The following is a 27233-nucleotide window of genomic DNA, read 5'->3' as shown; positions in this document are numbered from 1 at the left end:
ACGTCATCCCGACAGCTGGACCGTCTTTCTCGCGAGATTCTACGAGGTGATAAGTTGAAGAAACATGGCGACGCCTAATTTGTTAAAGGTAAGAAGCACTTGAATATATCGTGTTTTTTATATTTATGTTCAGATTTAAACTCTTCGCTTTCATGTATCTTTACTGTTAGTGCATATATGTAATTTGTGATGTTATGCCACACATGTATATGCACCAATAGTAAAGATATATGAAATAAAAAATGAAGTCACAGTTTCCCCCGTTGTCGTTGTTGAAGTCCGGTGTTGGGTCGGACTCTGGTTCCTTTACACATTTATTCCCCTTTCCCCGAGCAGAACCCGTCCTCTACCCGAACCCCAGACAGTCCTCTTCTTAACCAAAGCCCAGCCAGAGCCGGTACCTCAGTCAGACATACCGGCGATGAGGAACCATCGCCAAACAAGAACCGAATAGAACCCAAACTGTTTACTAAACCAAACCCAGAAGAACACGGGTTCTTCTGACATCAGGCACCGTTCTTGTCAGAAACAGAACCGGAAAGCTCTTAATTTTGGCTAACGGTTGCTAATCTGCTAGCGCCGTTATTTTGGCTAGCTCTGGAAACGATAAACCAGTCTGTGACACAAGGCCCTGGCTGAGGAGAACCGGTCCAACACATGTCTGTGTGTAAGGTGAAGTGACCAGGTGATGTCTGAATGTAAAACTAATCACTAACAACAGGAGGACTAGCTCTGACAGGCGACCCGCCCCCCCTTCTGACACTTGGCCCTGGCTAATGTCAGGGGTGGGTGACAGGACAGGATCAGGTGTCGACCTCATCCAGCGTCAGGATCACTTAATATCAGTTTGTATTGTTAAAAGCAGCTCATGTCAATAATTACACAGTGACACAGTTTTCATCCTTCTTGCTCTGTACGCCGCCGTCGTGGACATGACATTAAACTAACAAGAGGTTCACACGTTTTCAGATCAGTTTTAATACAACCATGTGGTGTCCATGTAAACACAGAATCAGTTTTTCTTGCTGTAATAATTCCTCCTGTTCCCTTCAGGTCATGTTTAGATAATTTACTTAAACTCTCAATTGAAGCGATGAGGGAAATCCACAGCACCTCACACCACCAGAGTCCTGTGCCAAAATTATTAGTATTAGTATTCAAGTATTTAAACATATACATTTATTTGGAAGGTTGAACTATTTTCATACATTTTGCACTGATTGAGGACTGTGGGCTACTTAATATTTATATATATTTGTCCAAATATTTTTGGGTAATTTGGGTTGTAGTACCTGCACAGTCCCTCCAATATTTCTGACAAAAAACAGTCAGCAGTAGATCAGGTGTTCAAGCACTCCATCCAATTATCACAGGGTCGGTAGTTCAATCCCCAGCACCTCTTGTCCACCTGTCAAAGTGTCGATGGGTAAGACACTGATCCTCAAGCTGTACTTCCTGATTTAATTACCACCAAATAATTTGCCAGACATTAGGTAATTGTTTTTGGTACTATCTGTTAGTTACTCAGTCTTGATAGGACAAGACAGTTGTGATAGTAAATACCGTGTTAAGTATGTGAATTGTTCCTCCCACTCCAACCATCCCATCTCTCTCCTTCAGAACAAGGGGTCTCTGCAGTTTGAGGACAAGTGGGATCTGATGCGGCCCATCGTTCTCAAGCTGCTCAGACAGGAGGCCGTCACCAAGCAACAGTGGTTCGACTTGTTCTCGTAAGAGATGCTCCGTCCCTTTTTTCAGTCTTTAGGAAAGTGCTCCAGTGCAGCTTCTTCAGATCCTGAAAACAGTTGCATAACTTTGGATGAAGAATGGTATGACAGTCTGCTGCAGGATCATAGTGTGCTATTTTGGTGCATTTCAGTTGTGCACACATGTGATAGATGGGCTGAGTTTTTACCAACAGGTGTTGTACTTTCTTTAATCCCCACACAATGTGGTGGAATTGTAGGTAAGCCTGTGTTGGGATGGGCCTCTTTAATACATCTGGATAAAAATGTTTGTTTCATTTGAGCAGTGTCGAGGCAGATGGCTGCCCACACTGAGCCTGGTTCTGCTGGGACCAGAAAGGGAGTTTTTCCTGGTGCTGCTCAGTGGGGTTGTTGGGTTTTCTATATAATTCTGTATACAGTTATATTCTGTAAGGTCTTAAACCTGTAAAGTACCTTAAGATGACTTCTGTTGTGATTGTGCTATACAAATAAAACTTATTGTAGAGTGCCAGGGCCTCTTGGGTTCATTTGTGGTATTAGGCTATAGATAAAATTTACCTATCTGGTAACCAATGGGATAAAATAGTAAAAGTGATTCAAAAAAGGGAAGTTGGTGACAGCTGCATTTTGTCTTGAGAAAGAGGATGAGAAGAGAAGAGGGGAACAGGAACATGTAGTTTAAACATGGAAAGATGGTTCACATTTCAAAGTGTAGAGATTTTAGACTTTAAGGTACAAAATGCTTCCATACTGCTTTGATTCTCTAACATGTGACTGTGTTTGTGCTTTTGTGCCCCTAAAAAAATATAGTAGACGGTGTTTAAATGCATTTGTTGTTTGGCAACACAAATGTTATAAAAATCAGAACCTCCCAAAGCTTTGGTGCCCATAGAGTCAAAGTCTGTATGGATCAATTAACTCAATATGTCACATGTACTGTAGGGTTTAATAAATGCACACTGATTTGAACACATCCTCGTTAAAATGTAAAGATGAACTGAAACTTGATTGGAAACGTGATTTCCTTCTCATCTGTCCTCCAGAGATGTTCATGCCGTGTGTCTATGGGATGATAAAGGACCTGCAAAAATTCATCAAGCCCTAAAAGAGGACATCCTAGATTTCATCAAACAAGCACAGGCTGTAAGTAGTGTGCATATTAGTTTGTGTAAGTGGGTTGAATTTTTGATGATGGTAATTTAACATCTACATGTTTAACATGCATCAGTGGATTTAATGCCTTTCATTACTATGCCTGTAAAGTGATACACATCTAGGACAATTGTTGCATACTTGCATCTTTTGCCATGGCAGCGGGTGCTGAGCCACCAGGACGACACGGCACTGCTAAAGGCCTACATTGTAGAGTGGAGAAAGTTTTTCACCCAGTGTGACATCCTGCCCAAACCTTTTTGTCAGCTTGAGATCACACTGATGGGCAAACAGGGCAGCAACAAGAAGACAAACATGGAGGACAGCATTGTACGCAAGGTGAGAGAATATAGTGAGTTCAAGACTTGAGTGTACAATAGAAGCACAAAGAAAGAAAGGAGGAGAAATCAGGAGAGGAAGAAGCAATATGTAGGTGGATAGAGTGAACAGCATTTTGCTCAGTAGTTGATTGAAAATGAAGTAGATACATAGAAAAGGAACAAGAAAACAAGATAGAATGACATGACATAAAAAGCAAGTTAAGCAGGCAGGATCAGAGCTTTAAAAGGCAGAACACAGAGTTCCTGAGGTGCTTGAGAAGTGGAAAACATCTGATCTGTACTACAACTGAGCTGTATGCTTATGTAGCCTAAAGGTCCTCCTACTAGGAACTGCTTGCACTATGAATCATGTGATATTGGTTTGACCCCTGTGAGGAGTCTCTTAGAAAAACTATTTTCTTTTGAAATAAAGTGCTAGAGAGGAGGAAGTTGTGGGCAAAGGAATATGATTCAGCAGCCAGAAGGAAGACATTTCTTTATTTTGTTTGAGTCTGACTATTCTTGAAATGCAGAAAATGGAAGGTAACTTTCATTATGTAATGTTTTGGTGCACTTTAGTCACATTTCTGGTTCAACCACAACTAACCCACTACTAATTATTTAACTAATTATTTTTTTCAGCTGATGCTGGACACATGGAATGAGTCGATTTTTTCCAACATTAAAAGTCGCCTGCAGGACAGTGCCATGAAACTGGTGCATGCTGAGAGGCTGGGGGAGGCCTTCGACTCCCAGCTCGTTATAGGTGTACGAGAATCATATGGTAAATTCAGGAGAGGAGACATAAATCAGCACTGCTAGAAATAAACACACAGCAGTTATTTTAAATCTGTCCAGTTAAATAAATCATGTTTTTGCAGTACTGCTATAAATATTCAGGAAAACAGCAGCAGAACATGAACACCACAGTCAATAACCACTTTGTCCTCCACTGCCTCCAGTGAACCTGTGTTCAAACCCAGAGGACAAGCTGCAGATCTACAGGGATAACTTTGAGAAAGCCTACCTGGATTCTACAGAGAGGTTTTACAGAACACAAGCACCGTCCTACCTGCAACAGAACGGCGTCCAAAACTACATGAAATACGTATGTCCCAATAAAACTGGTTACTATAAATGTTAGGTCTACACCCACCGATTACTTTTATTACTGATTTAGCTTGTTGAGTATTTTCTCAAATTAGCTGATTTATTGTGTTTGTGTTAATGTGTGTTTTCTTGCAGGCAGATGCAAAACTGAGAGAAGAGGAGAAGAGAGCACTTAGATATCTAGAGACACGTCGTGAATGTAATTCTGTTCAAGCAGTAAGTGTCATTGACAGGATGTGACTAGAGATACAGATCTCATATTCTTAGTTCATCTCATCAGATTATATATACTGAAGGCATGTAGAAAAGTATTGTAGGACGTAGCCAATACTGTATTTGAGACAGATACTAGTATTTGTGAATCTGCTGTGAGCAATTCTACATTAACAATGGACTAAAGCTACAATATGCAACTTAAGATAACACTAACATGTGACTTGAAATCGAGAGCATTGTTCAACTCACAGTTCTGATTTTGCAACCAGCATATTTATTGTTTTGGTTGATTCGCACTGCACACAGGGATTGAGTGTTTACGAAAGACCACTCTAAAGTTTCTGAAGTCTAAATGTAATGCCTGTTTAGTTATTTCGGTGTTTCCCTCCTGTGTTTTCTAACAGCTTATGGAATGTTGTGTGAATGCTCTGGTGACCTCGTTTAAAGAGACCATCATAGCTGAATGTCCAGGGATGATCAAACACAATGAAACTGAGAGTGAGTACTGCTGCACTGTTGCCAAACCAGTGTTTTCTTTTGTTTTTTAAATATAGCTCAACACTGGTGAGAAAGAGGGATGTCTGGGATATCTATTTCCACATTTTAAATTAAATTATTAATGATTTCTTACATTTAATAAAAAGATTTAATACAATTTTAAATAATACCTTAAATAAATCAATATCTGAATATTCACATATTTCAGTCCAGCCCTAGTTGAGTCTGCACCTAAAACAGACCACAATGGTCTGCAGAAATCCAGTTTGAGGCCCAATACAGACTTCAGGAATTTTGGATTTTGGAAAGTCCTTTAGCCTTTGGACAAAGTTATGTGCCTGTAACGTCTGCGACTCTACAAATGCACAAAGTTGTATTGCAGATTTAGGCAGCATGTTTCCTGTGCTAATTGTCTTCTGCAGAGCTGCACCTGATGTTTTCTCTGATGGACAAAGTCCCTAGCGGGATCGAGCCCATGTTGAAAGACCTCGAAGAACATATCATCAATGCTGGACTAGCAGACATGGTGGCTGCTGCCGAGACTATCACTACAGTATGTGCACTCACATCTTACATACACAATGACTCAGCACTCAATTCGTACTTGTCATTTATTACTAACATGGAAATATTCAGCGTGTTTCACTGTTGAATAAAAACCTCTGTAAGTTTGGACAGTTACAAGTTAACATTTATTTCTATTCATAATTTCAGTTTCAATTAACATAATTCTAGCAGCAGGATTCCAAAAAGAAAAATGTTATTTTTTAATTTGCTAAACATTAACATGGATTTCTTATCACAACAATTGCTTGGAAAACTATGAAAAGTAATCCTGAGTATGTCAGTTTACACTAGTTGAAGCACAGGATTTAGTAAAAAATATCACTAAGGGCCCAAAGTTTCAGATCATGTACAGTAGTTTCAGGTGTGTGTGTCTGTATGTGTATGTTTCTCCAGGACTCTGAGAAATACGTGGAGCAGTTGTTGACTTTGTTCAATCGCTTTAGTAAACTGGTAAAAGAGGCCTTCCAGGATGACCCTCGCTTCCTCACAGCAAGAGATAAGGTCTGTGTTGTCTGACTTCCAAAACTCTGCACCGTTAAGAAATATTTTGTTTTGTGAGTGTTTCTGTTGTATCTGTCCGTTTCTCTTTCCACACAGGCTTACAAAGCTGTTGTCAACGATGCCACAATCTTCAAACTGGAGCTGCCTATGAAACAGAAAGGGTGGGTGGAACAGTCTCTTTTTTTACTGTCCAAAACAGAGAATGCAGGATTTTCTTTTCTGTCTGTTTCAAACTTGTCTTGTCACAATTTATAGTTGTGTTTGTGTTTCCAACCAACCAGTGTGGGTATGAAGACACAGCCGGAGTCAAAGTGTCCAGAGCTGCTGGCAAACTACTGTGACATGCTGCTGAGGAAAACTCCTCTCAGCAAGAAACTCACCTCAGAGGAAATTGAGCTTAAACTCAAAGAAGTGGTGAGACTCTGTGATGTTAGTTTTACTTTTACTAAACAGGGTTCAGCTTGGTTACAGGTGCTCTGTTCTTCTTCTCTCCTTGCAGCTCTTGGTGTTGAAGTACGTCCAGAATAAAGATGTGTTTATGCGCTACCACAAAGCTCATCTGACCAGGCGCTTGATTCTGGACATTTCTGCAGACAGTGAGATTGAAGAGAATATGGTGGAGTGGCTGAGAGTGAGTTACACTTTGCTTAGACTCTCAGTGTGAGAGCGAGGTTCATCTTTATACTGAAAGCAAGTTCCTACTCTGATATTTAAGTACACTGAAAAAACTGTGAACAAAATTACAACTTCATGACGGGATATCCTGTCTCAGAACAAGTAAACACGACTAAGAATTCTGCACCAGATTTAGTTCTCATATTTGGGTTAGTACTCGAAATGCAGGTTCAGTAATGAGCTCTGTGTACACAGTGAATTCATTTAATTTTTTTGTTGTGTGTCTGTGTGGTTGTAGGAAGTAGGAATGCCTGCTGATTATGTGAACAAGTTGGCCAGGATGTTCCAGGACATCAAGGTCTCAGAGGACCTCAATCAGGTCTTCAAAGAGATGCACAAACACAACAAGCTGGCACTGCCAGGTACCCCACACACAAAACAACTCTCTATCACTGTAGATTAGTACTACTCTCTTCTAACTTGTCTCTTTGATCAGTTATTAGTCTAACTTATAAACACTAATGATACCATTGTTAAGAGAATTGTCAGAATTGCTGTGTTTCAACAATGTTAAGTTATTTGTACTTCTCATCCTTGCATGGTATCTCAGAAACTTCATTACATCTGGTGCTTGGTCTCATGCATAAACCGATTAGATATGAGTCTCGATAGACGTACATGTAAACTACAGCTTCACTGCTTGGTGGAGACACAACCACAATGCAGTTTGTCTACTCTTTGCCTGTAACTTTAAAGCCCTTAAGGTGAATTTACAGGGTAAAATATATATATGTTACCTGTCTAGACTCATTATCATGGGCATGTAATTGAGAGCTGAAAACACTTTGGATTAAAACGTATGTCTGCAGCTCATTCAGCTCATCCATTAAATGATAATATTCATTCACTGAGTGTGCAGCAGTTTCAGTTGAATTAACTGCTCCAGGATCTGTCAACTAAACACAAATTTGTCAATTTGTCCTGATGAAAGAATACAATTTACTTTGAATCTGTACTTTGGCAGATTTCTGACCTCTCTAATCTTTCTGCAGCGGACAGTGTGAACATTAAGATCCTGAACGCCGGAGCTTGGTCACGAAGCAGTGAGAAGGTGTTTGTCTCACTGCCCACAGAACTGGAAGACCTGATCCCAGAGGTGGAAGACTTCTACAAGAGGAATCACAGCGGTCGCAAACTCCACTGGCATCACCTCATGTCCAATGGCATTGTGAGTACATTGAGATTGTTAAGATAAATATTATTTTAGTTCCTGCTGCTTGTCCTTGTTTCTCACTTTACTTTGTCTTCTCTTTTCTCATCACCTGTTTGGTTTTTTGCTCTTTTGTCCTTTCTTCTCACCTCTTCTTATAATCTCCCTTTTTCCTTGTTGTTGCATGTTCAAGCCGTTTTGATGGAGTATAGTGAAAGCATTATTGTGAAACTGAAGTTAATGAATTGAAGAAAGAGATCAGAGTGAGCAGGCTCTCTGTCAGGTTATCAAACCAAACTGAGAGAGAACACTGTGTCACCATCTGTGTTCTTCTTAACTCCTCCGTCTCCTTGTCTTTTCTCCTCCTCTCTGCTCAGATTACGTTTAAAAATGAGGTGGGTCAGTACGACCTGGAGGTGACGACGTTCCAGCTGGCTGTGTTGTTCGCTTGGAACCAGAGGCCCAGAGAGAGAATCAGCTTTGAGAACCTCAAACTGGCCACAGAGCTGCCCGATGCAGAGCTCCGCCGTACACTCTGGGTATGAGTGTTTAGGATTGCAGCCTTTCCCTGAGCCCACTCATGGCTGCTGGATCAGTTTAGGAAAAAAAACCTCTGTGTACAGAAAATTAAGAACTCTAGGCCAGTTAAAACATATATTATAATCTATAAATTTGTAGTGAACATCACTGATTACTACACTCGGTAGACTGTAACATGTTTCTCTCCAGTCTGCACAATGTTCACTGACTGATTGATACACATGATGTTATCTTTAAGTAGTTATACAGTAAATACCATGTAGAGGTATAAGCCTCTGTACACTCCATACCTCTTAAGGAAACATGCACATGTTGGCAGAATTTGCGATATATGTACTGATGATGTGTCATATTTTAAAATGTATTTACAGCTCTCCTCTCTCTGTACAGTCTCTGGTTGCCTTCCCCAAGCTGAAGAGACAGGTGTTGTCGTACGACCCTCCAGTTAGCTCGCCCAAAGACTTCACAGACAGCACACTCTTCTACGTCAACCAGGAGTTCTCACTCATGTATGTTACTGTGGTAGAGTTTGTACATAAACATTACAAACTTCCTGTGTCCAGAATTAATTATTAACTTTAAACTTAGGATATTGATTGTCTTTGTGTCTGTTGTGTTTTTAATTTTTTGTCTCAGCAAAAATGCCAAAGTCCAGAAGCGGGGAAAGATCAATCTGATCGGTCGTCTGCAGCTGACCACAGAGCGAATGAGAGAAGAGGAGAATGAAGGAATCGTTCAGCTCAGAATACTCAGAACTCAGGTACACAAATACAATACTCAACTTGACCATGAGGAATACATGTTTGGCTGTTCAGAAGATGGATGAGAAGGTCGCTGGTAGTTGAGCGATGTTTCAGTAAAAGAGAAAAAAGAAAAATCGCTGCCACAGCTGACGTTTTTGACCATATAATTTAAACCTTGGTTGCTCGTACAATGCAACAGATAATGCTCAGCTTCATTCATTTCATCCCCACATAGCATGAAATCAAAGAGAGATTAGTTGTATTTATGCAAATCACTGCTTTCCCTCACATTGTTGGAGTTACTGTCAATAAAATCTCTCTGTGTGGAGACTTTCTCAACATGTGCTTTAAAAATGATAAAATGATGAACTAAAAGAAATTTTAAAATGAGTTGAGAATATTCAGTGCAATTTGTTGAATGTGTAAATGTGCACCATTTGCTTTTTTCCCATCCAGGAGGCCATTATTCAAATCATGAAGATGAGGAAGAGGATCAGCAACGCCCAGCTGCAGACGGAGCTGGTGGAGATCCTGAAGAACATGTTTCTGCCTCAGAAGAAGATGATTAAGGAGCAGATCGAGTGGCTCATTGAGCACAAGTACATAAAGAGGGACGAGGCAGACATCAACACCTTCATCTACATGGCCTAGGCAGTGATCGAGGGAGTGCTTTCTTGCTCTGTTTTTTACTCCTCGCCTGCGATCGGCGCTTTGGACACCTGCACGAAGGAGACGGACGAGGAACAAAAGTATGTGTTTGAAGAAAAGCAGAGGGGTGATGAGTAGGTGGTGTGTCAATGGACGAGGAAGAGCCTTTTCAACACACGTGTGGATATTTGTTTGTGCTTGTGCGATGCCAGTGTGTTATCTGAGTGTCACTTAAAGGTGAAGCGTAGAGTCACTGGGCTGTGTGTTTGTCTCTGCTGTCAGATAATCTAATGTCAGATCAGAGGAGAGGGATGACAGTGTGCGTCGTCTGCCGGCAGCCTAGAAGAGGAAAATAGTGAAGAAATGAAATACTTCCTGCCTTACTTTCATCAGCTACGGACTACGGAAAAAGAGGATGAACAGTGTGGAAGGAAGAGAGGACACATGGAACAAGATGATACCAGTCTTTTGCTTTCACTTGACGCCACAGCTGCCATCTTAGCGGCAGCCATTTTGCATCCCTCCTCTTCTCTGTTGGTCTCCTTTTTGAACCGGTAATGCAAAGAGGTGCAAGTGAAAGCTGCAGTGTGACAACGAGCCGACATAGATCGAGAGACTACTTCAAACTACCGAGGAGTATTTTGCCAAATTGTGTGTGTGTGTGTGTTTGTGTGTGTGTTTGGGGTGTGGGTGCATGGTGTGTATCTGGTCCTACAGATGTGTGTGTGTGTGTGTGTTTGTGCACTTTGAACAGCATGCTGCTCTGTGATTTATCTTTTCCGCTCAGCAGAGGATCTGTCACACTTTGTCTGAGAAGGTTGGGAAATTTAGACCAGCTGCCATTTAAATGCTGATATTATGTTTTCTTTTTATCCCCTTGTGGACAGTGACGTTTATCAGCAGGTAAATGAGGATTGTGTGGAGACCTTTCTCTGTACTGGACATTTATCATCCTCAACTATTTATTTTGTGTGTGAAAACTGTGCTCCGATCAATGTAAAATTAAATACAAGTAGAATGCATCAAAGAGAGACACTTAAAATTGTGACCACGTACTTGATTTTGGCGGAAAATAAAAACACAAATACAAACATACACACTAAACTACAGCTCTGTTACTGAATTTTTACCTTATTATTTCACTGAGTTTCATTTTTTTCACAATATAGCCCCAGAAAATACAACCACACAGCTGCAGGAACTTGTTTCATTAAGATTTAAGTTCAGTGAGCTGCTGTTTTTTTGCTCTGTTTCCCAAAGCAAAACAATGTCTGAGCTAATGTAGTGTGTACAGTCATCATGTGTGTGAGAGTGTGTGTATTGTCCTGTTTTTTTTGTTTTTCCACCTAAGCTCACATACCCACCTCACTTGGTCCAACATAAAGCTGGAAAAGCATTTGTTTGTCACACAGCCATAGTTTTAGTTATTAATTAGGATTTGGAATTCAGTCTCTGTCAACAAACTGTAATCAATTACACATTTTAATGAATAATGGGAAAATTATATTCTAATATTTTCCTTCAAGGTCACTCGAGTAACACCGGAATTGAACACCGACTTAAATCATCTTGACTTTATAGTTGAAGGCCACAAAGGTTCAGTATGTTGAGGGAGTCGTTCACTGTGAGAACAGCTGGGTAAACTGATAAATCGAGGCACTCGTGTGTCACCATAATCTGTGACTTGTTTTACCCATTTGGCTATTGCCACAGTTTATTCTTTCCAAAACTAATATTACACAATATTTAGAGGCAGTTTAAAGAGTTACAAGTGCAGCCAAAGTTTCCAGGGAGCTTCTACTAACGATTTTTATTATTGATTAATCTCATCTTTATTTCTTCAGTTAATTAGTTTTCAATGTCAAAAAACATCTGTTTTAAGTGACATCATCAAATGTTTGACTGTTAAAGCTACAATATGCATCTTAATCTAGCTTTAACATGAAACTACTACTACTACTACTCTGCTCCACTTGGCCCTGCCTCCTCCTGCTCTGCTATACTCTTCTACCATCTGCTATGATCTGCACCGTCTACACAGCCCTTCAGATATCAGCTGTTATCAGTCAATTCTCAGAAACCTTTAGTAGTGAACGTCTGTGTGCTGCTGTTCTGTGAGTCTGACTTCACTGCTGGTCTCCAATAGAACATAAGGTCTGAAAAGTTTTGACTTCATTGTATTTGTATCTTCGCAAATTGGTCTGCGTTGTTTAGTGGAGTCAGTACTACACACAGATATATCTGTGCATGACTGACGAATAACAAACTTCAGCACAGAAAATTTAAATAAATTCAAAACTGTTCAGTACAAGTCTTTAAATTAGTAAAAAAGAACAAAAATACAGGAAGCTGGTTTTAGCTGAAGACTGCTGATTTTTGCAAATGACTTTAATTGATCTTTTTTGCATTGGTGGCAAATCTGAAAGAGGAGCATGGTTAAAATCAAAACAGACAAAATCGCGTAGTATTCCCCATTTCATCAAGTAAAATTAGAAGACTTGTGTGACACACTTGAGTAAAAGAAATCCACACAGATCAGTAAATCTTAATTTACTGCTCACTGTTGAGTGGACTAACGAGTGTATGAGTGATTGTTTTTCCCGTCTCAGGAAAACGGCAACACAGATGTTAGATTTGGTTTTTAACTGATTTCTCCTGCTTACACTCGGATCCCATTTTGGAAAATTGGCATTTATTAATACGACTACCCATCATCACAACAGTAAAGAATTTGGCATCTTTGAAAAAGAAAAAAATTCTTAACTTGAGCTGAACGACTACCTGAAGTGCTGGGCAGAGAGTGGTGCAGCGTAGCAGAACATAGCAGAGCAGGCGGAGCAGCTTCGAGTCTCACTTCAACTAGTGCTAGTTGCATATCGTAGCTTATGGAGTTATGACTCATTTTACTTATGACCTGCTCAAAAAGATAAACTTGTCTGTTACACATTATAAGTCAAAGCTACAGTTCTCAACTTTTGGGATGAAACATGTGGTGACATAAGACTTAAATCTCTGTACTCAGTGCTGCCCCCCCCCCCCCTCCCAGCCTTTAAGGAATTAGTTATTATGACATAACAAAAAACATGAAGAAGCTACAGATTGTATCAGTAAAGCTGAAATAATTGACCCTCTGTGATTGGTTAGAAGAGAGAGCCTCTGTCATATAACTTATAAATAGTATCTCTGCACTGCTGTCAGGCTGTTCAGTGAGTCTGGGTGTTAGAGGCCATAACATGCCACAATCATATGATGTATTTTAATTTTAATTTTGGATTTTAATACAAGTGGGGCAGCACAGGCTAAGATATCAGACCTAAGTGTGAAATGAAGATGCTGCTTTATTTTTCTTGTGTTTCTTGTTTTTACCAGCTTTTACTTCCCCTCAGAAAAGGTTAAAACGTGTTGATTTACTTTTTATTTTTCCCACAGACGTAGTAGACTAGTGGTGTTTTGTGTGTGTTCTGAACTGAAGGGCTCTTGGAAAGTGTTGACCTTCTCCCTCGCTGACTTGTGTAGCTGCATTGGTATTTATTATATATTTTAGGTTTTAAATAATTATTCCTGCAGTAGCTCACGCACATGATCTCTGTTGTCTGCAGAAACAGTAGAAAATCAAAACAGCTGCAGAGATAAAATGATATTTTCAGGTGCACCGACATCAGGAGAGCACTTTCCTCCACCATCAGTGCAAAAAATCACAGAATTGTTCAGTCCTGAAAGTTCTGCTGCCCTAATTGTCTTATTCACATGAACGTAAAATGATGTGAGCAGTGAGTAAGACGAGCGACAACAGTGAATGTGGATGGAATTAGTTTGTATTTATTCTCTATATATAATGAACGTTACTTTGTTAGTTTAATGTTTCGGCTCATAGAGCTGACATGGGTCTGAGATCCACTCCTTTCTACTTCACATTTAGTCATTTGGCAGAAGCTTTTATCCAAAGCGACGTACAAGTGAGGTACAAGATACAAGGCAAAGGCAGGTCTTGACTAAACCCTGATAAGATCGGGCGGTGATCTTACTGCTACACTCTCCAGTCTACTTTGTCTCAATGTAATGTAGTGAAAAAATGCTGAAAAAGCTTTTCTGCTACTACAACACCAGTATTGGTAATAATCAGATATACATTTGGCACAATTGGTTTAAAAAAAATAGAGAGAGACAAAATGAATAACTTTTAAACACACAGGTGGAGAATGAAATGTATTATTTATTTTTTGTCTTTTAACAACAGTGAGGATTTCCAGACTTGGGTTTCTGTCAGACTGATGTGAAAACCCCAAAACAGTCATTGAAAGTGCTGCAGTTGGTGCATTTTGTGTTCCTGAGCATGTTCAGAGGTCTTTAGAGTGACGCTTTTAAATATCAATTAATCTGTTGTTGGAGAGACACAGAGATCAATTACTACATAACAGAAGAAAACTACAAAACAGATGTTGTTTCACACAGTTTCTATTGGCTGTGTTCATATTTCTACATCATACATCTACTTATGATTATTATTTGAAAGCAGTGGAATCAAATAATAAGACAAAATTCAAATGAATTATGGCAGGTTGACGAAAAAGACCATAAACATATTTTTGGGCAGATAAACATATTTTTGGGCAGATTTTCCCTTTAACCATTTCCTCCTCTGCTGTCTTTTTACTTTATGCTGCTCATGATTCAGTATAAACACCAGGCCTGTTACAGATGTCACATCCAGATGCTGTGAGGTTTATTATGTCTGCTTTGATACCAGGTTGTTTCCATGTGGGAAAAGCTCTAACAAGCACAGAAACCTGTGATTGTGCATGTGAAGCAAACTGTACCACTGCTTGTAAATGTGTGTAAAACATTTGCATGAGAAAAAACGGTTTGTAAATTTGGAGAAAAACACAACAGTGAGGTTACACAAAGACATGGGAGCACAGATTTACACTAATTATGTGTAGCTTTATTAAACACAAAGACATTATTTGTAAAGCAATTCAAAGAGCTTTACATCTGACAGACAAGCTGATAAACGATAGTGACACATTCAGTGGCTGAGAATACATATTTTAAAATATGAACACAATGAAACAGAAGGAAAATTCTATTTCAGAGTCATTTTACAGCCTTAAGAAGCAGGTTTTAGTCTACGTTACAGATCACCAACACCTCTCGACCTCAGTGTTTCCATACTATGTTTCTGCTTCAAATCTGCTCTCACATGTTCACAACAGCAGCCGTTTTGTCTCTAGAGTTTTTATGTAACTTCACCTTTGTTATATTATGTGATCACATCCTGTTCTACAGTTACTCTGTTGGTCCACCTCGATGGTCCAGATCCTAATCTTAATGACTCAGTACATCTGAGCCCACACTCGAGCTTTCAAACCAGAGTCTTTAAGACACCAAACACAAATACATTCGAACTTATTCCAAGTATTTACAGGAGACAACGTGTCCGTTCCCTCCTCTGTAACAACCAGGTCTTAGTTTATTAAATTTTTTATTAGACATTCTGTATTTTAAGTCATGTTAGACAGTAGGTAATGTATGATATTCAGTCTAATCAATAATCAGCATATGCTGGTGGAACTGAATCACTTTTTTTTCAGTGATTGGTTAGAGACGTCCGGTTTAACTCCAATTGAGCTGAAAGGAGATTTTAGCCCATGGACCAGGCCGCGGTCTGTGTCTCATGTTAAATCATCTGCCCGTCCTGCATACGGGGGCAAACTCACCTGTAGCCTTTGTGTGATGACAAAACTTGAACTAAACACAATCAGCCACAGCCTAAAGCAGCAGAATGTTAAGTAAAGACAATAAAGTTGTGTTGTTGGAGTGGGGGAAGAGTGGTTCAACCACTTTACATGTGCTGCGTTTGTTTTGCTTATTGAAATATTTTTTAAAGTTTAATAATTTATTTCCTGGCAAAATAAAGACAACTGTAAAGACAGAATATGTGTTAATTTACTTTTTCTTAACCTCAAGACTTGTCAACATTGTCCCTAAAAACAGATGCAGACATCAGCAGTGGGTGGTTTTGCAAACTTCTATTATTAAATATTATTAAATACATGAAATACATGATTTTTATTTGTAATTTGTAGAAAAATGAGGTGGTACCTCTTCTTTTTGTGGATTACCTTTTAGTCCATTTTTACTTTAGTGTTCTGTCTGTACTAAAATGTTGAGTCAAATGTTTTTCACCGAACATGTGGGAGCCAAAAATAAAGGATTGCTCCTTTAAAAAAAAACGAGCGTTTCACTTTTTCGGTCCGACGGGGAGGAACCTACGTTTAGTCGTTTTTTATCGTTGTTCACACTTTGATATAACAGTGTTTTTTATTTATATTAAATATACAGTGTTGTGTCTGTTGCTGTTCTTTATAAATATGCATTCATCCAATAAATTACCTAACAGGAGAACGTTTATTTAAACGACACCCCCATAAAGACGTGGTATCGTCCGCAAACCGGAAACGCCGGCGACAGTCGAAACCCCGGTGAGAGAGAAGCAGGTGGACCTGATTTATCAGCTAGAGTGTTGGATAACTGAAAAAAGTAAGTGTTTGGGAGTATTATCTGTTGTTAAAATATAACATGGGATTAGTTAATAAAACAGACAACTGTTTTATATTGTCTGTCAATTGGCTTTAGGCGGATTTGACGGGTTGTAGACACATGTTGTCAAATTAGCTGATGTTAGCAGTGTAGCTTCGCTAGCTAGCAAACAAAAGAAGTGTCGTAGCAGAAGAGGTTAATGTTAAACTAACAATTTTCTAATTAAAGTTTCTGATTAATTCAATCGATGACCACGTGGGAGATCTGCTCATAGTTTGCAGTATTTGTCCTCGTATATTAATTAGCCTTGTTGAGCTAGCATCAACGGAAGCGTCGTAAAAACGTTTATCGTTAATTTGAGTGTTTAGTTTTTATTTTTATACGAATGTTAACGTTGTGTTCACTCTGTAAACCTGACGTATGTTTCTCTCGCTGTCGTTTAATAAACAAAATGATTTCAGCCATTTAAATGTCTTCTAAACTAAGCTGAATAACAACAGTGGTGCATTGTAGTTTGGAATTTAGTAAATTTTCCAGAGAATAAATTCAGGAGTCGTGTCATTTTCGTTTTTAACGTTACACCTTTTATTTGCCTTATATAAATCCTGACCATGGACGTATTGCTAGAAAACGCAGCCCCCGGGTAAAATGCCCCCCCCCCCCACAGGATCCCCAGAAAAATTCTTTATATTTAGGTTGAACTACACAGTACGTGCTCCTAAATTAACTTTAAGCACAACAGTACTTCTTCTAAGAAAGTAAAGTATTTGATTTATTTTAAGCACCAATGATTGTTGTTGTGGTGTGTTTTTGTTGTTTAGTTTTTTTTTTTTTTTTTGGTCTCTGGAGCACAAACTGCAGCTGGTAAACGTGTAGATTTACCACTTCACTTTCTTACAGGTGGTTAATACAACATAATTGTTTAGCATAATAAATGCTAAATGGATCCATGAACTAAAGTAATTGAATGCATAAATAAGTGAAATAAAAAATACAAGTAACATAATTGCAGTAATCTAAAAATTGAAAACAGACGCTGCAACTTAGCAACTATATATATTTTTTGTTGTTGGGCCATAGAAACTTCAAGTTATCAGCAATTTAAAGGGAAAATTTTCATAGATCAATCTTGTCAGATTCCCAGTTAATTAGAATCCTATTGTCCTTTTTCAGCCACCTCTTCAGCTTTTTTTGTCTTTATTGCTGCTCTTATTCAGATCATTTACTTGTCTTTGAAATACCTTTATCCATAAAATGTTTGATATTGTTAAAATTATCTTCTTCTTCTTCTTCTTCTTCTTCTTCTTCTTCTTCTTCTTCTTATTATTATTATTATTATTATTATTATTATTATTATTATTATTATTATATAATATGTATATTTTTTTTATATTGTGGGTTTAACAGTGAGGCACACATTCACTGTCTTGTACACTGTACATTATTACTCCATGGCACATGCAAATTTAGAACAGTATTGTTAATATTTATGCAAAGTAAGTAACACTGTGTTCGTAGTAGTATTACACAATGTACTGTCCCTCAACACAATGTACAAAAGCAGCAGCTGACAGATGACTAAGGCCCCAAACATGGTTCATGCAGGTATGCAAGTGCTTCAAGCTGCGGAAGATCCTTTTTGCACGTTGTTGCATTCATCTTTTGAGAAATCCTCATGTGATACAGGGGCAAGCTGCAGTTTAAGCGTTGCTATTGTTGTAGTGAGAAATCCCACTCCATGCGTCTAGGTTAACCTCAAATGAAGCTAAATAAAATGAATACTTCATTGAAATAGCTTTTTTCTTCCTTCTTTGTAATAAGTACCGTGCAGCAGTTGGCACCAGAACACATTACTCCACACATAACCTGTTTACTACTCTGGTCGTGGAAATACTTTAGTGTTCAGTAGTCTGTACCACCAGCTTGTGGACAGCGTTTGATCCCCTCCACAGGTGCAAAAGAGCAAACGTGAGTAGGTTAACTGTGTTAATGTCAGCTGAACCAGGAGTTGATATTTGAGTCTGTGTACTTGCATCCACCAAGTCTGGGGCCTTGGTGGTCTGTGAGCCTCTGCTTTAGTATGCTGCATTCATGTGCAGTACAGCATGTTTGTGTTTGGATTTACATTTGTGCCACTGCTGCACATGAATGCAGATTGTTGTAATGATTTGTTTCCCACTAAATGCCACATTCACAGCAATTGTTTGAGCCAATTCACATTTAGTTTGTGCTTAATGAGATGTTGTATTGTCACATGTAACCAAGACCTTCAACTGGGTTTTAAAAACGACACGGTAAAGTCTGTAATGTCTAGCATGTGCATTATGTTTGTAGATGTTTTGACTGTTCCCTTTGTCTTGACATTAGCCACATTCTGTTGATTGTGTCTCCACAGGAACAACCTGTGCCATCTGGCAGTAAGACATCCGAAACGCTGGATAAGCTTGTAAGTGGTTATTTTGTAATTGTGGCAGACCAAAAATGATTCTTTACACAGTGATAAGACTACTGAGAACATTTCACCTGAATCTCTGGCATTTCACTGTACTGAGATGTTTTTATCTGAGGTTTTGAACATTTTATTCCAGAATCTCTTAGACCTGAATGGACAAGGCAGCCGGAGATACACAGGTATTTTATTTTATCCTCAACTGTAATCACAGGCCTGCAGATGTGTTATCTCACTACCCCTGCTGTTATCTTGTTTTTCTTATGTGTAGCCCAGCTAGTGAAGCCCGTTAAAGGTTCAACGATGCCTGTGAAGAAGAAGAGGAAGCTCCCTGATGCAGATGATCATGAGCGCAAGTGTAAAATTACAAGGTAAACAAACACATTCGGCTGTGAGCTCAGGAGGTTACGCAGGTCGTCCACCAGTCACAGAGTTGGTGATTCAGTTTCTAGCTCCTTTGGTTCATCAGCCCAAATGTTCTTGGCCAAGACAGTGAAACCTGAGTTGCTCCCGGTGGGCCAAGCCAGCACCTTGCATGTGTGAGTGGGTGAATGAGAGGCCAGAGAAACATCATATATGTGTATTTCATTTACCATTTACTCGCAGTATACTTTTGGATATCTATCCTCTACCTGCTGAATTTAAAATCTTCTCAACTCTTAATTGTTTTTATCATTAATCTGTCAGTTTTATTTAACCTCAGTTTGAATCATTATTATGTTTTATAGCACGTTAGTCCAACATCTCATGAGTAGTTTGTGAGTTAGAGGCTCTTTGCTGGAGAGGACAGACTGTGAGCGCTGCAGTAAAAAAACCAGCTGGCAGAGTTTTCTTTCACCTGGCAGCAGACGCAGTGCACCCCTCTTCTTATTTTCAGTGTTATTTAGTTGACTCACGTCAGACTTCTGTGGTAACTCATCACAGACTAAATCTCTGTATAAGGAATGTGAAAGTAAGGACATTTCTATTGACCTTGTAGAACTTGTATCAGCTACATGTAAGTTAGTGTCGTTTTTGTGACTTTCTTTTTTGCTAAATTTATTTATTGTAAAACATTTTGTTGCAGCTTCACCCGGCCTCAGATCCGTGAGGCGAGGTCGGTCAGTGCTGAGAAACTATTTTCCAGTAAGAAGTGCCTGGCCTGGTTCCATGAGTACGCTGGCCCTGATGACGTGGTCGGTCCAGAGGCCATGGAGAAGTTCTGTGAAGACATTGGTGTGGAACCAGAGAATGTGAGTCCCTGACCTGGGCACAGGAGTTTTTAGCTGTTTATATGCGCAGATGCCGATTTTTAAATTTAGACTCAGACTTTCTCTTTCTTGCAGATTATCATGTTAGTTTTAGCCTGGCATCTTGAAGCTGTGAATATGGGATTCTTCACCAAAGAGGAGTGGCTCAGAGGAATGACGTTATTACAGTAAGAAAATGTTTCATGTTCAAAATGGACGAGACAAGTGAATCCTGACCTTGTTCCTTTCAAACTCATAGAAGTTTATTGCCAATGGATATATGAACCACACGTTTGATAGGTGCACAGTGCAGTCCTCGATGGATCATCAGATGGGGAACAGGCTTCTTGGACTTTTCTTTTTTGAAGGTCCTTGAACTCTGTTGAGAGACGCTGTGGCATCCACAAAGATTAGAAATTAAAAGAAGCATGAAAACATTTGTGTTCACACAAACCTGTCTGACTTCTGTCAATTCTCAGGCTTCTCACATCACTCTTTTAGTTGTTTTGTGTGTGTGCATTTTACTCATGGTCCTTTGGCTACTTGCAGGTGCGACTGTACAGAGAGGTTACAGAACAAACTGGACTACCTGCGCAGTGAGCTCAACGACTCGGTCATCTTCAAAAATATCTACAGATATGCCTTCGACTTTGCCAGAGTAAGTTGGCCTGTGTTTGTTGTTTTGCTGACCCCTGGTGGTCAACTAAAGATCAACCCAGAATCCTCTGACAACACTACTGGGTGTGTTTTGTATGATGACAACTATCCACAGGCAGAGTGAAGAAGAAGGGTTTAAACTTTGCACTTTTACAGACAGGTGTTAAAGTTGAACACAGCACATTCTTGGTAGATTACCTAATAACGTGAATGCATTACTACTTCTGTTTACTATGTACTATAAACTAATGTAATGTAATCTAGATCCTCTTGATAGTATCATCATAACCATATTTCCAGTGTTTGAAATCTGCCTTTAGACTATGGATCTATTGAGCTGGAAACTAGGCTTCCTGGTTTTGTATTTCATTATGCCTCTCTGTGTTGGGTAACTTCCAGCTGAAAGAAGTCCTGTGCAAGATAAAGCAGTTGTCACATGAACATAATTGTGGTAATTATCTTGGTGATACACCAACAAAACTATGGCAGCAGAAGACCACAATCAGTGAATTGCTTCGGACTTGCTCAAAAGAACCACACTTAGAGGTTAAACAAAACATCTAACTGGACTAAATAAGTTAAGTTTGAAAACATCTGTGCAGCCGCACGCATTGATTGACTTTAGAAATTAAGAGCACTTGAATTGATGCAGTGAATCTGCCTGCCGAGGCAAACGCAACATATAAGAACAATTAATCTGTAGGAATTGACTTGGACTTAACTTAATTTTCTGTTTTTCAGATAAACTTTGACCTGAGAGCTCAGATGAAATGCGATAACAACTGTCACCTCTTATCACTGTTTTGTCTTTGTGTGCTCAGGATAAGGACCAGAGGAGTCTGGACATGGACACGGCTAAATCCATGCTGGCATTGCTGCTGGGGAGGACGTGGCCTCTCTTCCCAGTGTTTCACCAGTTCCTGGAGGTAAATCCCTTTTGCTCCTGTTTGTATAGATTAACTGGAGAAAAGGCTTCTTCTCCTCACCCCCTACCCCTTCTCTTGTCTCCCACAGCAGTCCAAGTACAAGGGGATGAATAAGGACCAGTGGTATAATGTTCTGGAGTTCAGCAGGACCATCAACACAGACCTCAGTAACTACGATGAAGATGGAGCTTGTGAGTTTAACACGTTGGGTTTTACAGTATCCACTTTCCCAACTTTGTCTAAGTCATTAGTTGTTCTGAGCGACATTATTTATCAGGTTGAGCCAAAAAAGTCTCAGGATCTATATTATGATGTTGTTTCTGCAGGGCCAGTGCTGCTAGACGAGTTTGTGGAGTGGCGGAAAGCTTGGTGGGCATCGTAGCAGACAGCATCACAATACCAAAAAGGAGAAAGAGGGAGAGAATAACACAAACCATTAACCGGAGGAATCTCTTTACCGTTCAAGAATAAGGAAAACAGTGGTCTCAGACCTCACCAGCACGCACAACAATATAGACAGTCATCGCTGTGGACTCTGGGAGCTCCCACATCCCATCAGAAATCGTCTCTGTGCATCGTCAGCCAGCTGTTATCAAGAAGCCTCTCACCGAGTAGACTTTTTATAGCGTTAATTTAAAGAAAGGTTTGTAAAACAAGGAAACAAACAGAAGAACTGAGAAAAGAGCTGTGGAGTTTGTTTTCTTGATACAGTAATTATTTTTTTCCCATTTTGTGTCTTGTTTATAGATGTTTTCACAGTAATAAAAAGGAACTGGAAATATGACGAGCTGCTTTTCAGTAATTGGTACAATAGGTGTCCTTCTCCAAACATTAAAGCACAGAAACGGTGTTAAAAAGACACATGATCCATTCAGGAAGTGCTCATCAAGAAGACCTTTATACTGAATAGTAAATTGTACCATTGTACCAACATAACGTTCCCATAAAGTTACTATTAAAGTATCATGTAGTTTTACGTGTATATTGCCCGCTACCAATGACGACAGAATGAGACTTAAATTTTAACAATATCCTGATTTTTAGACCCCCCCCCCCCCCCCCCCCACTGCAACTGAACAGGAAACCACAAAGAAGAATTTTTACGGTTTGCAGACTAACTTTGATTTGATGAGTCCAGACTGCTGAAGCCTTATTTTAGCTTTAGACATTTTTCCTCCATTCCTTCCACTGAAGGGAAGCTTCTCTTAGTGGCAGTTCTAAACAGGAGAATTGAGCAGTAACTAAAGCTGCTTTAGTGTATATATGAGCACTGACTGTAGTGATTAGGACACTTTTGATTGTCAACATCCATCCATCCATCAATAAAGTGCCGGCTGATGAACTTTAACACCTACTGGGAGCAAAACTACACAATAAATTATCCAATGCTACGTCCGAGCTGCCTAAATCCTTTGTTTCACACTTACACAGAAGAATGCGGCCAGTATAGCAAAGTTTATAAAGCTGCAACAATTCATCAGTTAGTTGGTTGACTGAACATTAATCAGTGACATAAGAGAGAAGAGGCCTCATGCTCACTGCCACTCACGTCCATTAAATCCAGAAACCTTAATGTGCTCTGGAAGATGAACGACAAGTAGCTCATGAAAACTAATGGTTGAAATGCCCTTTGACATTCAAAATGAAGCCTTTTAAATATTTCCTATAGATATATTTTTGATGATTTGAATGTTCTTTGTTTTTTTTGCTTCTCGCTGGATTTTCTGCTGCTCTTTGTCATATTTGACACAAAATCTTAAAAATCGTTAGTTTTAGATATAAACGAGGTCTCTGAAGATGTCAACGTCAGTTTGGGGCTTTTTTTGTAAAAGATTATTCAAACTAAACGACCACAGAGATGAGGGTACTGAACTGTTCAATGACTGCATTATGATGATTTTAAAATCCTAAGTAAAAGCCGACTGTGTCTCAGTCATCAGGACTCTCCACAGCATCTGTGGCTCCTGCTGAAGATGAAAACACTCCTCCCACGTCCTAATTTCCTCCACTCTCAGTTGTGTGTGTTATATGTCCATGTGGAAGTGTGTCCTCCCCTCTTTTTCTTCCCTCCCTGTCTCTCGTTGGTCCAGTGGCCCTGCGGCAGCAGCCATAATGGTGTTGAGGCGTGACAGAGAGATGGACCTCGGCCTGGGTCTGGGGAAGGGACCTGGATCATCAGGGGTGGGGTCTGGGAGGTGGCAGTATCGCTGGCCGTCCTCGTCGTACTGGTACAGGCGAATGACGCGGCTGCGACGTGCTGGGCAAGGCGGGGAGGTCACCGCTTCTTCACCTCCTCCCATGATGCCATTTGTCGAGTCCTCCTGTGTTTCTTCATCGTCTTCTGTGTCTGTTGATGAATGTTGAGAACCTCTGGAAGATCCTTCCTCTCTGCTCGTCATGTCATCATCTCCTCCTTTCTCATCTCTGCATCCTTTCTCCTCCTCACTCTCCTCATCTCCTTTTCTTTTCTCCTTGCAACCACCTGCTGCCTCCTCACTTCCTCTGTCCTGCTCTCCATCCTCCTCTGCCTCCTCCTCTGCCTCCTCCTCTACCTCCCCTCCATATTCCTTCTTTTCCTCCTTGCTCTGTCCTCCATCTTTCTCCTCTCTGTCCTCACTGCTTGTTTCTTCATCTGCTTCACTTCCACTCCCTCTGCCTCCTCTGTCCTCCTCCCCTTTACTCTTCTCCTCCACACTCCTTCCTGCCTCCTCCTCTTCCTCCATCTTCCTCTCCTCTTTCTTGTAGTCACCTCCCTCCAGATACGCAGGGGTTTCCTGCTGCTCCTCTCGTTTGTGCCTGAAGCTTCTTTGAGGTTTGGCAGGTGGAGAGGAGGCTGATGACGAAGTCGCTGTATCGATGCTTGAGCATTTAACAGAGTCGTCATCCTGCCCCTGAACCATCTCAAAGGCCTGGGATATGGGGGGCACAGTTGTCATGGTGATGTCAGAATCACAGTTCATAGTATCAGTTTGTTGCCGTGGTGATCGCAGCTTCCTAGTGACAGCCCCTAAACACCTGAGGGGAAATGAAGTGGGACATTGTAATTATAACATCATCTTTACAGCTTAGATTCTTCCTGCCAGAATTAGGATTAACTGTGTGATAAGGTCTAACTATCATTATTTATGATTTAATTTGATTATTTATTGAATTTCAAACATCAATGTTTGCTTAAGAGTTAGCAGCCAAGATACAAGGAAAAATCGATTCCACTAAATCACAGTAAACTGTGTGAGTAGTAAAAACATGTCCATGACACAACAGTACTGTCATCAGGGATGTGAAGTTTGATTAACTCATTCTTTTAGATGAGTGTATTCTCTCCTGTCCACTAAGCTGACCATGGTTTTAAACTTACATCGAAACTGAATATATAATAAATATATGTTAAATCTGAATAAAAGGTCGGAGGTGGTGGCTCTGAACATACCTGAGGACATGAGTCCTGGTCAGAGCTCCCGTGCTGAAGCCCAACACGAATGTCAGCAGCACTGAAGCTGCTACAGCTGCTGCAAACTCCTCATCTGAAACTCCGTCCTGCTTCTCCCCTTCAGATCCAACGTCCCTGCTGAGCCTGATCTTAGCACAGCTGCTGCTTTGCTCATATTCGTCAAGTTCTTGGTTCTTTTGATGGTTCTGACCAATGTGGAGCTCATAGGGCCACAGTGTTGTTTCCTGTGTGTGCTGCAGGAGGCAGTAGTACAGGCCACTGTGGAGAACGCTGCTGTTAGGGATCACAAGGCTCCCGTTACGGTGCATGAAGACAGGGTCCAGTTTACTTTGGAAACTGTGGCTCTGAAGCTCTCCAAAGGGGGTGTACCAATACTGGACAACACCTGGACATGAGAGGTGGAGCAGTTAAAGATGTAGATACAGAACTGAGAAATACTGTATGTTCATACGGCAGGTTTCCACATAAAAGAGATTTGTCTTTGTGAGTTGGTGCACGAACGTTGTTTAATACACAAACCGAGAAAGAAAGAAAAGACAAAGACAAACAATAGTCAGAAATATAAACAGATTGTGGTGCTAGAGATTCACTAAATAATAAAACAGGAGCTCTTGGTAAGAGGCCGATGCTGCTGGTGTGATGGCCGTGCAAAAACTGAAAGTTTGCTGATATGCGATAGTTTTCCTAAAGTTAAATGTGAAAATCAAACCGTACATCGAGTTTACTGTATTAAGACATATTACATGGATAAAGCTCATGTTTGTGCAGGCAAAACTCTTTTTTTTTTACTAACCTGTCTTTTTTCCATCTCCACAGTTTAAAGTCAGCTGTTCCTGTGGATGACCTTTGACCCTGCAGGTCGGTGCAATGCTCACAGTGTCCTGGCAAATAGCTGCTCTTTGTGCATTCACAGCCAGAAGAGCTGTGAAAGTTAACCACCTGTTAAACATTTTAAACCTGCAGAGAAAATAAGAGTTGAGTAAATGAGAAAATTATGCAAAACAGATCTGAACTAATCAGTATTTTTATATTAACAATGGATGTAAATCATGTGATTGTTTAGTACAGCAGTTACAGAAAGTTAAATGTTGGAGTTACCTTTACCTACAGATCAACTTCATACTCTACAGTCCTAATATGTTAAGTTGCTAAAAACAATTAATGTAACTTTAAGTGTAAAAGTGTAATTGAGATAGAGACCAACTTCTTTTTATTCCCAGCTGTGTGAATGTACAGTATTTTTCCTTAGAGAAATAAGCCAGTAGGATCATGTGATGCTCTTTAAGATTTAAGAATTGTTTTACAGTTCAGCTCAAACTAATGTAATAGACCACACAAACATGAGTGCATGAGCTGCATATGTGCAGCTGACTACCTGTCACGTATGGTGTGATGAACAGTGTGTGATATTTACCTGTGAATCTTGTATAAGTTCTTCTAAATGCGCCCGTGTTTCCCTTGTCAGGTGTAGACACACTTTCTGATGGATTTGCTGGTGTAAAATTTTCCTCTGGCAAAGAGTAAAGTGCAGTTTCTCACATGACACAGTTGATGTCTTCTCCTGTGGTGATGTTAAAGATTAATAACATCAAAGAGACGGAGCTGCTGTTTTATAAAAACACCTTCTATCTGTACAAAAACCAGTTCTCAGCTCTTTCAGCAACAGTGAAGCCTGGGGACTTAAATAAAAAGCTGTTTTGTAAAACAATAAAAAAAATAGGCTGCTTAAGATTTTGTGCTATAATAAAATTTAAGCAGATCTCCTCGAGGTTTATCCGTTAAATATCATATTTGATCCAATAAATTCACCTGCAGCCACTGTTTTCTTGTTCTAAATACATAGACGGTGACAGTGGGAAATATTGCATCAGAACTAATTGAAAGTGTTAATTTGTTATTCTAAGCAGATTTCTGAAGATCAGATCACAGTTGGACTGAACCTGTCTAAGACGGCAGCACACAGTTCTCCAACACGCTTTGTGGAGACTGGAGCAGTTTTATCCAGAGCACAACAGCGACAACACCATGAGACACACTTTGCAGCACAGATCAGTTATTTCTGTAACCCACCAGATGTCAGCCATGCACAACAAAAGCACAGAGAGAAACCTTTTCATTTGGTCCCAGTAAATTC

The 27233-nt window shown here is 39.9% G+C and overlaps 2 protein-coding genes across 3 annotated transcripts; both read left to right on the top strand.

Annotated features, from left to right (window-relative positions):
- Positions 1–32: 32 nt before the first annotated feature.
- Positions 33–10942, top strand: LOC113169414 (cullin-5). 2 transcript variants are annotated; one of them, XR_003299560.1, is made up of 20 exons: positions 33–88; positions 1621–1730; positions 2771–2870; positions 3042–3218; positions 3842–3983; positions 4162–4307; positions 4445–4525; positions 4930–5023; positions 5446–5576; positions 5984–6091; positions 6188–6252; positions 6373–6505; positions 6591–6722; positions 7005–7128; positions 7759–7934; positions 8294–8455; positions 8847–8965; positions 9093–9216; positions 9656–9948; positions 10130–10942. XR_003299560.1 is itself a non-coding variant. In XM_026370807.1 (19 exons), exons 1-19 carry the CDS (start codon positions 65–67, stop codon positions 9848–9850), a joined length of 2343 nt encoding a protein of 780 aa, XP_026226592.1. In that variant the 5' UTR covers positions 33–64; the 3' UTR covers positions 9851–10942. The 2 variants fall into 2 exon arrangements, 1 of the variants encoding a protein (XP_026226592.1); XM_026370807.1 differs by having other exon boundaries at positions 9656–10942.
- Positions 10943–16294: 5352 nt separating this feature from the next.
- dcun1d5 (DCN1, defective in cullin neddylation 1, domain containing 5 (S. cerevisiae)) lies at positions 16295–22432 on the top strand. The gene is made up of 10 exons (XM_026371076.1): positions 16295–16387; positions 18783–18833; positions 18976–19018; positions 19108–19207; positions 19903–20068; positions 20162–20253; positions 20615–20723; positions 21544–21648; positions 21737–21839; positions 21975–22432. The coding sequence occupies exons 4-10, from the start codon at positions 19140–19142 to the stop codon at positions 22028–22030; spliced, it is 699 nt and encodes a 232-aa protein (XP_026226861.1). The 5' UTR covers positions 16295–16387; positions 18783–18833; positions 18976–19018; positions 19108–19139; the 3' UTR covers positions 22031–22432.
- Positions 22433–27233: the final 4801 nt, after the last annotated feature.

The sequence above is a fragment of the Anabas testudineus genome, chromosome 13 (assembly GCF_900324465.2).
Source record: "Anabas testudineus chromosome 13, fAnaTes1.2, whole genome shotgun sequence".
Lineage (NCBI taxonomy): Eukaryota > Metazoa > Chordata > Actinopteri > Anabantiformes > Anabantidae > Anabas > Anabas testudineus.
Note: the sequence above shows the minus strand (reverse complement) of the source record. Positions and strands in the feature narration are given on the sequence as shown.